At 38.6% G+C, this 12,562-nt stretch overlaps 1 protein-coding gene across 1 annotated transcript in view; it reads right to left on the bottom strand.

The window, feature by feature from the left end:
- The window catches only part of Pask (PAS kinase), a 352,511-nt gene that overhangs the window by 66,584 nt on the left and 273,365 nt on the right, over window positions 1–12,562 (bottom strand). Inside the window, exon 17 of the mRNA XM_070104515.1 lies at window positions 9,799–9,927. Within this exon, the coding sequence (XP_069960616.1) occupies window positions 9,799–9,927 (129 nt within the window). The remainder of the gene's footprint in view (window positions 1–9,798; window positions 9,928–12,562) is intronic.

Raw genomic sequence — 12,562 nt, 5'->3', positions numbered from 1 at the left:
TCCCAAACCCCTCCTTTAAAGTGCAGGCATTGTATTTCCCATTTCCAGTACTCAAGTCCGGTTATATAAAAATAACTGGTTTACCTGAATCCCTTCACTAAATATTATGCTGCTCACACTCCAATAGCTTGTCAGGTCACAAAAATCATTCGTCTCCATTCACTCCTATCTAAAATGATCACGCATGCTTGCTGGAAGTCCAAGCCCCTCGCCCACAAAACCTCCTTTACCCCCTCCCTCCAACCTTTTGGAGGACGGCCCCTACCCTGCCTTCCTTCCCCTACAGATTTATATGCTCTCCATGTTATTCTACCTTGATCCATTCTCTCTAAATGACCAAATCACCTAAACAACCTCTCTTCAGCCCTCTGACTAATACTTTTATTAACTCCACACCTTCTTCTAAATTTCACACTCTGAATTCTCTGCATTATATTTACACCACACATTGCCCTTAGACAGGACATCTTCACTGCCTCCAACTGCCTCCTTGCTCCAGCATTTACAACCCAAGCTTCACACCCATATAAGAGTGTTGGTACCACTATACTTTCATACATTCCCTTCTTTGCCTACATAGATAACATTTTTTGCCTCCATATATACCTCAATGCACCGCTCACCTTTCTTCCTTCAACAAATGTATGGTTAACCTCATCCTTCATAAATCCATCTGCTGACATGTCAACTCCCAAATATCTGAAAACATTCACTTCTTCCATACTCCCTCTCTCCAATATGATATCCAATTTTCTTTAACTCATTTGATACCCTCATCACCGTACTCTTATCTATGTTCACTTTCAACTTTCTACCCTTAAACACCCTCCCAAACTCGTCCACTAACCTTTGCAACTTTTCTTCAGACTCTCCCATAAGCACAGTATCATCAGCAAAAAGTAACTGTCACAACTCCCACTTTGTACTTGATTCGCCATAATTTAATCCCACCCTTCTCCCCAACACCCTAGCATTTACTTCTTTCACATCCCCATCTATAAATATATTAAATAACTATGGTGACATTACACATTCTTTTACCGGGAAGTAATCTCCCTCTCTCCTACACACCCTAACCTGAGCCTTGATATCCTCATAAAAACCCTTTACAGCATTTAGTAACTTACTACTTATTCCATATACAGTGGACCCCCGACATTTGATGGCATCGACATTCGATAAATCCGACATTCGATGCATTTTAATGCAAAAATTTCGTCTTGACATTCGATACGATTCGTATGAGATGTGTCCAATTGTGGCCTGAACTGCCCCGTGTGTGTCAGTGTTTACAAGCCAGCCAGTGTGCGCGCATCTAAGGATACATTCGGTACATTCCATATTATCCATATTATCACTGTTTTTGGTGCTTGTTTCTGCAAAATAAGTCACCATGGGCCCCAAGAAAGCTTCCAGTGCCAACCCTGTGGTAAAAAGGGTGAGAATTAGTATGGAAATTAAGAAAGATTTTGAAGAGTTTGGGGCTAACCCTGAGAAGCCTATGCCACTTGTGGACTCCATTGTGCCTACTTCAAAAATTAAGAAAATGTGTGCAAAATGGGTTGAACTGCAAACCTTTATGGATGAAAATCACCCTAACACAACTATTGCAAGCTGTGCTGGTGACTATTACAATGACAATGTTATGGCCCATTTTAGACAAATCTTAAAGGAACGGCGACAGAGGTCCAGTGACTCTCAAGCTGGTCCTAGTGGCATTAAAAGAAGAAGGGAAGTAACCCTGGAAAAGGACTTGCAATTAGCCACCCCTTTGCGGTAATTTCGAATGGTTTTTATGGCTATATTCTCGTTTTTCTGGTGTCATTTGATAGAATGGAAGAAATATTACAGAAATAGATATGATTTTGATTGCTTTCACGACGAAAAGCGCCTTGAAATTGAACTCAACCTAGGAATAATGGTCCATTGCTTGACTGTTTCAGAGTAAAACAAATGACGTCACTGTCCATTCCAATATGCAGTCGTAAATGGGTTGACATTATTTATACAATTATTGCAATAAGGAATAACAGTAAATCTTATATTTTTTGTGAATAAAAATTACAAATTATTTATATAATAATAATAATAATAAGTATAATAGGTAGTAGGGTGGTAGATAGCAACCACCCAGGGAGGTACTACCGTCCTGCCAAGTGAGTGTAAAACGAAAGCCTGTAATTGTTTTACATGATGGTAGGATTGCTGGTGTCTTTTGTCTGTCTCATAAATATGCAAGATTACAGGCATGTCTTGCTACTTCTACTTACACTTAGGTCACACTACACATACATGTACACGTTTATTTATACACACTCATCTGAGTTTTCTTTGATTTTATCTTAATAGTTCTTGGTCTTATTACTTTTCCTTTTATATCCATGGGGAAGTGGAATAAGAATCTTTCCTCCGTAAGCCATGCGTGTTGTAAAAGTCAACTAAAATGCCGGGAACAATGGGCTAGTAACCCCTTTTCCTGTAAGGATTACTAAGAAGAATAAGAAGAAGAAAATTGTCAAAGTGGGAAGTCTGAATGTGCGTGGATGTTGTGCAAATGATAAGAAAGAGATGATTGTGGATGTTATGAATGAGAAGAAGCTGGATGTCCTGGCTTTAAGTGAAACAAAGCTGAAGGGGTTGGGAGAGTTTCAATGGAGAGGAATAAATGGGATTAGGTCAGGGGTTTCAAATAGAGTTAGAGCTAAAGAAGGAGTAGCAATAATGTTGAAGGATAAGCTATGGCAGGAAAAGAGGGACTATAAATGTATAAATTCAAGGATTATGTGGAGTAAAATAAAGATTGGATGTAAAAAGTGGGTTATAGTAAGCATGTATGCACCTGGAGAAGAGAGAAGTGTAGAGAAGAGAGAGAGATTCTGGGAAATGTTGAGTGAATGCGTGGGGAGTTTTGAATCAAGTGTGAGAGTAATGGTGGTTGGAGATTTCAATGCTAAAGCGGGTAAAAATGTTATAGAGGGAGTAGTAGGTAAATTTCGGATGCCAGGGGTAAATGTAAATGGGGAGCCTTTAATTGAGCTATGTGTAGAAAGAAATTTGGTAATAAGTAATACATATTTTATGAAAAAGAAGATAAATAAATATACAAGGTATGATGTAGCACGTAATGAAAGTAGTTTGTTAGATTATGTATTGGTGGATAAAAGGTTGATAGGTAGGCTCCAGGATGTACATGTTTATAGAGGGGCAACTGATATATCGGATCATTATTTAGTTGTAGCTACAGAGTAAGAGGTAGATGGGAAAAGAGGAAAGTGGCAACAACAAGTAAGAGGGAGGTGAAAATGTATAAGCTAAGGGAGGAGGAAGTTCGGGCGAGATATAAGCGACTATTGGCAGAAAGGTGGGCTAGTGCAAAGATGAGTAGTGGGGGGGGGGGGGTTGAAGAGGGTTGGAATAGCTTTAAAAATGCAGTATTAGAATGTGGGGCAGAAGTTTGTGGTTATAGGAGGGTGGGGGCAGGAGGAAAGAGGTAGTGATTGGTGGAATGATGAAGTAAAGGGTGTGATAAAAGAGAAAAAGGTAGCTTATGAGAGGTTTTTACGAAGCAGAAGTGTTATAAGAAGAGCAGAGTATATGGAGAGTAAAAGAAAGGTGAAGAGAGTGGTGAGAGAGTGCAAAAGGAGAGCAGATGAAAGAGTGGGAGAGGCACTGTCAAGAAATTTTAATGAAAATAAGAAAAAATTTTGGAGTGAGTTAAACAAGTTAAGAAAGCCTAGGGAAAGTATGGATTTGTCAGTTAAAAACAGAGTAGGGGAGTTAGTAGATGGGGAGAGGGAGGTATTAGGTAGATGGAGAGAATATTTTGAGGAACTTTTAAATGTTGAGGAAGAAAGGGAGGCGGTAATTTCATGCACTGGCCAGGGAGGTATACCATCTTTTAGAAGTGAAGAGGAGCAGAATGTAAGTGTGGTGGAGGTACGTGAGGCATTACGTAGAATGAAAGGGGGTAAAGCAGCTGGAACTGATGGGATCACGACAGAAATGTTAAAAGCAGGGGGGGATATAGTGTTGGAGTGGTTGGTACTTTTGTTTAATAAATGTATGAAAGAGGTGAAGGTACCTAGGGATTGGCGGAGAGCATGTATAGTCCCTTTATATAAAGGGAAAGGGGACAAAAGAGATTGTAAAAATTATAGAGGAATAAGTTTACTGAGTATACCAGGAAAAGTATACGGTAGGGTTATAATTGAAAGAATTAGAGCTAAGACAGAATGTAGGATTGCGGATGAGCAGGGAGGCTTCAGAGTGGGTAGGGGATGTGTAGATCAAGTGTTTACATTGAAGCATATATGTGAACAGTATTTAGATAAAGGTAGGGAAGTTTTTATTGCATTTATGGATTTAGAAAAGGCGTATGATAGAGTGGATAGAGGAGCAATGTGGCAGATGTTGCAAGTATATGGAATAGGTGGTAAGTTACTAAATGCTGTAAAGAGCTTTTATGAGGATAGTGAGGCTCAGGTTAGGGTGTGTAGAAGAGAGGGAGAATACTTCCCGGTAAAAGTAGGTCTTAGACAGGGATGTGTAATGTCACCATGGTTGTTTAATATATTTATAGATGGGGTTGTAAAAGAAGTAAATGCTAGGGTGTTTGGGAGAGGGGTGGGATTAAATTATGGGAAATCAAATTCAAAATGGGAATTGACACAGTTACTTTTTGCTGATGATACTGTGCTTATGGGAGATTTTAAAGAAAAATTGCAAAGGTTAGTGGATGAGTTTGAGAATGTGTGTAAGGGTAGAAAGTTGAAAGTGAACATAGAAAAGAGTAAGGTTATGAGGGTATCAAATAATTTAGATAAAGAAAAATTGGATATCAAATTGGGGAGGAGGAGTATGGAAGTTGTGAATGTTTTCAGATACTTGGGAGTTGACGTGTCGGCGGATGGATTTATGAAGGATGAGGTTAATCATAGAATTGATGAGGGAAAAAAGGTGAGTGGTGCGTTGAGGTATATGTGGAGTCAAAAAACGTTATCTATGGAGGCAAAGAAGGAAATGTATGAAAGTATAGTAGTACCAACACTCTTATATGGATGTGAAGCTTGGGTGGTAAATGCAGCAGCGAGGAGACGGTTGGAGGCAGTGGAGATGTCCTGTCTAAGGGCAATGTGTGGTGTAAATATTATGCAGAAAATTCGGAGTGTGGAAATTAGGAGAAGGTGTGGAGTTAATATAAGCATTAGTCAGAGGGCAGAAGAGGGGTTGTTGAGGTGGTTTGGTCATTTAGAGAGAATGGATCAAAGTAGAATGACATGGAAAGCATATAAATCTATAGGGGAAGGAAGGAGGGGTAGGGGTCGTCCTCGAAAGGGTTGGAAAGAGGGGGTAAAGGAGGTTTTGTGGGCTAGGGGATTGGATTTCCAGCAAGCGTGCATGAGCGTGTTAGATAGGAGTGAATGGAGGCGAATGATACTTGGGACCTGACGATCTGTTGGAATGTGAGCGGGGTAATATTTAGTGAAGGGATTCAGGGAAACCGGTTATGTTCATATAGTCGGACTTGAGTCCTGGAAATGGGAAGTACAATGCCTGCACTTTAAAGGAGGGGTTTGGGATATTGGCAGTTTGGAGGGATATGTTGTGTATCTTTATACGTATATGTTTCTAAGCTGTTGTATTCTGAGCACCTCTGCAAAAGCAGTGATAATGTGTGAGTGTGGTGAAAGTGTTGAATGATGATGAAAGTATTTTCTTTTTGGGGATTTTCTTTCTTTTTTGGGTCACCCTGCCTCGGTGGGAGACGGCTGACTTGTTGAAAAAAAAAAAAAAAAAAAAAAAAAAAAAGTATAATAATATGTATAATAATACGTATAATAATAATAGTATAATAATATAATACAATAATAATAATAAATGTATAATAATAATATATATATAATAACAATGTACAATTAATAATTATAATAACAGACGGCTTCAAAAGGCCGTCACTAGATGGCAGTGTTTACCACAACAAAGAGGGAGCGGTTACATAATGACATATTTTATTCATTCTAGAGTATATATCATGTTTCTGTGTTATTTATATGGTTTGTTATGTCATATTAGATGGACTGTGATATATAAATAAGCCATATAGATGATATTAGCGAAATTATTCATGAAGTATTTTGCCCGGTCTCCAGACAAACTCTCGTCCACCGCCCATACCACTAAATGAATGACATATTTTATTCATTCTAGAGTGTATATGATGTTTCTATGTTATTTATATTGTTTGTTATGTCATATTAGATGAACTGTGAGAGATAAATAAGCCGTATAGATGATATTAGCGAAATTATTCATGAAGTATTTTGCCCAGTTTCCAGACAAACTCTTGTCCGCCACCGACACTGCCCATACCACTACATGAATGACATATTTTATTCAGAGTGTATATCAGGTTTCTATGTTATTTATATTGTTTATTATGTCATATTAGATGAAGTGAGATAGATAAATAAGCCGTAGAGTTGATATTAGCGAAATTATTGAAGTAGAGAATTCCAATGGAATGGATTAATTGCATTTCAATTAATTTAAATGAGGAAAATTGACTCTGCAAACGAGCAAGGCCATGGAATGGATTAAACTTGCAAGTAGAGGCTCCACTGTATATAAACTCACTGTACTGAACACAATAACTGCACCAAAGTTATCATATTACTGTTTACCACTTTTGTTTATTACAATAAACATGCACAAATCTTGTATAATACTAATGTTCTATCATATATTTACATACTACTTACAATCACTGGACATGTTTTTAAAACTGCTGGAGCTTGTGGAACTCCTTGAAACAAGGCACCATGCACAGAGGTACCTTACATTCCTCGCACATAAACCGAGTGTCTTTGTGTCTTTGTTGACGTCGTTTTGTTTGTGCACAGACAATGCATCTCTTCTGAGCAAATTTCTTCTTAGTTGCAGGAAGCTGTATTATGAAATGATTACCTTCCCTCCTCAAATGCTTGGGTATATCCTGTGGAGTTCGAAGACGTTGTTGTATAGCAGGTGTTGTTACCTGGTACTTCATTATAAGATGTCTGACAACAGACAAACAAAATTCACCATACAGTGGTCTGTTGCCAGTCTTCACTTGGTACATATTATATGCATTGAGCATTGAAATGTCCATGAGATGGAAGAAAAGTTTCATGTACCACTTGTAACTATTACGAACACAATCAACAAAGCCAATCTGTGTGTCACATTTGACAACCAAGCGCATGTTTTGTGTATAATCAATCACTGTCACTGGTTTTCGAATATGTTCATTAGTCATTCTATCAACTTTGCCACTGTCTTGCATTTTGTTACGGTGAATGGTTTGTCATGCCACCGTAATGCCATGATATCACTGGCAGTAAACACCTGCACCTCATCACCACGAGCACCTGCGTTGAACCTGGGCATATATTTACGAATAGAACGCACTGTGCCACACACATCTGTCTTGTTCACTCGCAAGAAATCACTGAGTAAAGGGTTTGTGTACCAGTTATCGGTATATAATGTATGCCCCTTACCAAGATAAGGTGCCATCATGCTTCTCACTACGTCACCTGAGATACCCAATAACATCCTGGTATCTTTCAATGTTTTACTTCCCGTGTATACAACAATATCCAATACCAGGCCACTGTCACAGTCACAGAGTACAAACAGTTTTATATCAAAGTGCTTCCTCTTGCTCGGTATATACTGTTTGAATGACAGTCTACCTTTGAACAAAATCAAAGATTCGTCAAGTACAAGATTCTTGAATGGATAAAAGTACATGTTGAACTTTTCTTTCAGATACATAAAAACATTTATAATCTTGTATAACCTGTCACTTCTGTCAGACCTGGTTTTGTCAGAGAAGTGCAACATACCTAACAGTAAGATAAACCTGTTCACTGGGATGATTTCACTGAAGACTGGGGTAGAAATTAGCCGATCTGTGGACCAGTATGCTTTTATATTATGCTTATAGACATGAGGCATAAGCATTACTGTTGCAAAAAGCAAATACATTTCTGCAACAGTCGTCTCTTTCCACCGGTGTAGTCTTGACTGTGGTGATATCGTATTTGACATGGTGTACTCAAAATACCTGTTACTTTCCCTGACAATAGTTTCCATCAAGGGCTGGTCAAAGAATAATTCAAAAAAATCCAGTTCATTGGCAGTGGTTCCAAGGGGACAAGTAGGTAGAATTCCACTTTGAGGGTCATCAAAGTGGTGGGGCTTGGGAACAAAATTGGTATTTTGCTGCCAATCCCAGATATGGTTTGTGGGTGGATACTGGACATCATAGGCTGGTTGTGCTGGTAGTTGTGGTTGTGGTGGGCTGGTGGCTGATGCTCCGGTTTGTCCTTGAACTGAAGAGTCAGCAGCGTGGGTCCCAGCCTGGGCTGGTGAGTCACGCATGGCCATGGCACTACCATCACCACTACCACCACCTACTGATGCCTGTGATCTATCCATGCCAAGTGTAGCCACATCATCCTCACTTTCACTGTCTATTCCTGGTGTAGGGCCATGGGATGTACTCCGTCCCCTGGGCGCTGCATAGGGAACACTACCCGAGCGCATGCTGCAGCGTATATACCGACGCTTCACTGGTGAATATGTTTCCTCACTATCACTACTCGAATGATAGTCAAGAGCAATAAAGCAATAAAATCACAATCCATGTCACTCTCATCATCATCATTACTGAAATCAGAATCCTGGCCACGTGAAAATAATAGTTTTATCTTGTAATGAGGTACAACTGACCGTGACTGAGGAGTGCCCACAGCAGAGGTAGAAGGTTGAGGAACGTCTGGGTTTTCTGCACTATTATCGATATCCTGGTCATTCCTTTCGGTCACTAACTGATCAAAGCCAAAGAATTTGTCTTCATTTCCACTTCCATCAGAGTCAGGACTATCAGATAGGAAGAGGAGAGTCCCAATTTTCCTTGGAGTGAGAGCTGCCTTGCGACGAGGCATGGTGAACAAAGGTAACTGAGCCGGCGTTCCCACAATGCTATGTGGGCGCCTAGAATTTTTGTTTACGGCGCACACACACCACGCAGACTCGTTCTCTCACACTTAGGCCTACCAGCGTTTTCGCGCTAAATTTGACACCGCTAGAATTTTGGAGTAGATCTATGGTTTGGACCCTGAACGTAAAGCCGTAGATCTATGGGACGGACCCTAAAAGGGTTAACATTTCTGTCATGATCCCCTCAGTTCCAGCTGCTTTACCCCCTTTCACTCTACGTATTGCCTCACGTACCTCCCCCACACTCACATCCTGCTCTTCTTCACTCCTAAAAGATGTTATACCTCTATATTCTGATACATGAACCTTTATGTCTCCAGCCATCAACTTTTCAACACTTTACCTTCATTTCCCCCCTCATTTATTCTGTGATTTGCCTTATTTTTCGTATGCTCCATATGCTGAGACATCCTTGTCCAGATATCTAAATACATTCATTTCTCCATACTCCCTCCCTTGTGGTAACATTAAGGGTTGGACTGTATGAGTTTTTTCATCATTTCATACCTAAGTAAATATTAGTGAGTGCCTCTGCTCTGATGCCTCTAAATGGAAAAAATGAAGCACAGAATCTCTCAAAATAAAAAAAAAAAGAAAATGTCTCTTTTTCAATTTGTTTGAGGTGCAATAATAAATGACATGTATGAGACATTTAAAAGACAAGATAAACACAATCATTTAAACCATGAAAATAAATGTTTGTACTGCCTTCTCCTTAAGTAAATATACACAACTGTTGCTCTCATAACATACCAGTAGTCCATCACTATTGCGAACACTCATTTTGACGCATCCAAATGCTCCTTTCCCAATCTGCTGAAGGACTGTGTACTGGTCACTAAAGTTCCCTGCTATCAGCTGTTCTTCTCTTTCATCTACACACTAAAAAAAAGAAGAGAGAGATCATAAACAAAAATTAAAACAATGCATAGCCTACATATTTACCAAGTAATACAGTACATCCAGAGCACATTGGCTTTTGTAGGTCAAAATTTAAATTAGTAGAATTTACAAGGATTTGCATCAGTCATATGTATCATAGTAGCTAATTATAAAACTAATCAATGCACATGTTGATGACAAAAATAAACTAAATATGACCTGTAACTAGCCAGATGAATCCGATATTTTTTTTTCAACTAACTGGATGTATCCCACTAAGGCGGGGCAGCCTTAAAAGAAAAACAAAAGTTTTTCTTTTTAAATTTAGAAATTTACACAGGAGAAGGGGTTACTAGCCCCTTGCTCCCAGCATTTTATTTGCCTCTTACGACACGCATGGCTTATGAAGAAAGAATTCTGTTCAACTTAGTCATGGAGATAAGAGGAACTAAATAAGAAACAGAACTATTAAGAAAACCCAGATGTATGTATATGTATGTATCTGTGTGTGTGTGTGTGTGTGTGTGTGTGTGTGTGTGTGTGTGTGTGTGTGTGTGTGTGTGTGTGTGTGTGTGTGTGTGTGTGTGTGTGTGTGTGTGTGTGTGTGTGTGTGTGTGTGTGTGTGTGTGTGTGTGTGTGTGTGTGTGTGTGTGTGTGTTGTTTTTGCCGAATATGTAAAACTGGTCAATTAGCAAGAGCTTGTTTAAAATTGAGTCCTTTCCAAAATTTTCTCTTATACATTTAAAGATAATTTTTTTTCATTAATGTTGATGTAAAAATTTATAATTTTACACCAAAAGGAACTTAGAAATCTTACCTAACCTTATTATAACAAGTGCAATTTATTTTAGCCTAACCCAACTAAAAATATTTTAGATTTGTTTACAATAATTTAATACTAAACAAACACAGTGAAATACACCTACCATCCGACTTACGACCGAGTTCGGTTCCGAGAAACCGGTCGTAAGTCGAAATGGTCGTAAGTCGAACTTTACAACTGAATATCAACAAAACATTTTTGTAATGACTTTATTTTATTGTTTTATTTTGGTATTTCATGTTTTACTTTACGTTTTATGTTGTTAGTACTGTATTTTATACTTTAAGGCTTAGAATAAACACTGTGTAGAATACAAATAGTTGTTTATTTCCCAGAAATTTGGCATAAAAAACACGGTCGTAAGTTGAGTGGTTGTAAGTCGAGCAGGTCGTAAGTCGGATGGTAGGTGTATATTTTTTTTGTTAGGTTCAGAATGATTTTGGCAAAATTACTGAATACACAAATTTTCACTTGTCCTATATGGCAAGATGAGCGTTGCTATTTAAGCCAAGATCGCAAGTTCTGCCTATTCAGCACGACATTATCTATATATTATACTATAGTAGGTTGGTAGACAGCAACTACCCAAGGAGGTACTACCGTCCTTCCAAGTGAATGTAAAACAAAAGCCTGTAATTGTTTTACATGATGGTAGGATTGCTGGTGTCCATTTTTCTGTCTTGTAAACATGCAAGATTTCAGGTATGTCTTGCTACTTCTACTTACACTTAGGTCACACTACACATACATGTACATGTTTATTTATACACACTCATCTGAGTTTTCTTTGATTTTATCTTAATAGTTCTTGGTCTTATTACTTTTCCTTTTATATCCATGGGGAAGTGGAATAAGAATCTTTCCTCCGTAAGCCATGCATGTTGTAAAAGTCAACTAAAATGCCGGGAATAATGAGCTGGTAATTCCATTTCCTGTAAAGATTACTAAAAAGAATAAGAAGAAAATTGTGAAAGTGGGAAGTCTGAATGTGCGTGGATGTTGTGCAAATGATAAGAAAGAGATGATTGTGGATGTTATGAATGAGAAGAAGCTGGATGTCCTGGCTTTAAGTGAAACAAAGCTGAAGGGGGTGGGAGTTTCAGTGGAGAGGAAAAAATGGGATTAGGTCAGGCATTTCAAATAGAGTTAGAGCTAAAGAAGGAGTAGCAATAATGTTGAAGTATAAGATATGGCAGGAAAAGAGGGACTATAAATGTATTAATTCCAGGATTATGTGGAGTAAAATAAAGGCTGGATGTGAAAAGTGGGTTATAGTAAGTGTATATGCACCTGGAGAAGAGAGAAGTGTAGAGGAGAGAGAGAGAGAGAGAGATTTTGAGAAATGTTGAGTGAATGAGTGGGGAGTTTTGAACCAAGTGTGAGACTACTTGTGGTTGGGGATTTCAATGCTAAAGTGGGTAAAAATGTTGTGGAGGGAGTAGTAGGTAAATTTGGGGTGCCAGGGGTAAATGTAAATGGGGAGCCTTTAATTGAGCTATGTGTAGAAAGAGATTTGGTAATAAATAATACATATTTTATGAAAAAGAGGATAAATAAATATATAAGGTATGATGTAGCACGTAATGAAAGTAGTTTGTTAGATTATGTATTGGTGGATAAAAGGTAAATGGGTAGGCTCAAGGATGTAAATGTTTATAGAGGGGCAACTGATATCTCGGATCATTATTTAGTTGTAGCTACAGTTAGAGTAAGAGGTAGATGGGACAAGAGGAAAGTGGCAACAATAAGTAGGAGGGAAGTGAAAGTGTATAAACTAAGGGAGGAGGAAGTTCGGGTGAGATATATGCGACT

The sequence above is a fragment of the Cherax quadricarinatus genome, chromosome 5 (genome assembly GCF_038502225.1).
Source record: "Cherax quadricarinatus isolate ZL_2023a chromosome 5, ASM3850222v1, whole genome shotgun sequence".
Lineage (NCBI taxonomy): Eukaryota > Metazoa > Arthropoda > Malacostraca > Decapoda > Parastacidae > Cherax > Cherax quadricarinatus.
Note: the sequence above shows the minus strand (reverse complement) of the source record. Positions and strands in the feature narration are given on the sequence as shown.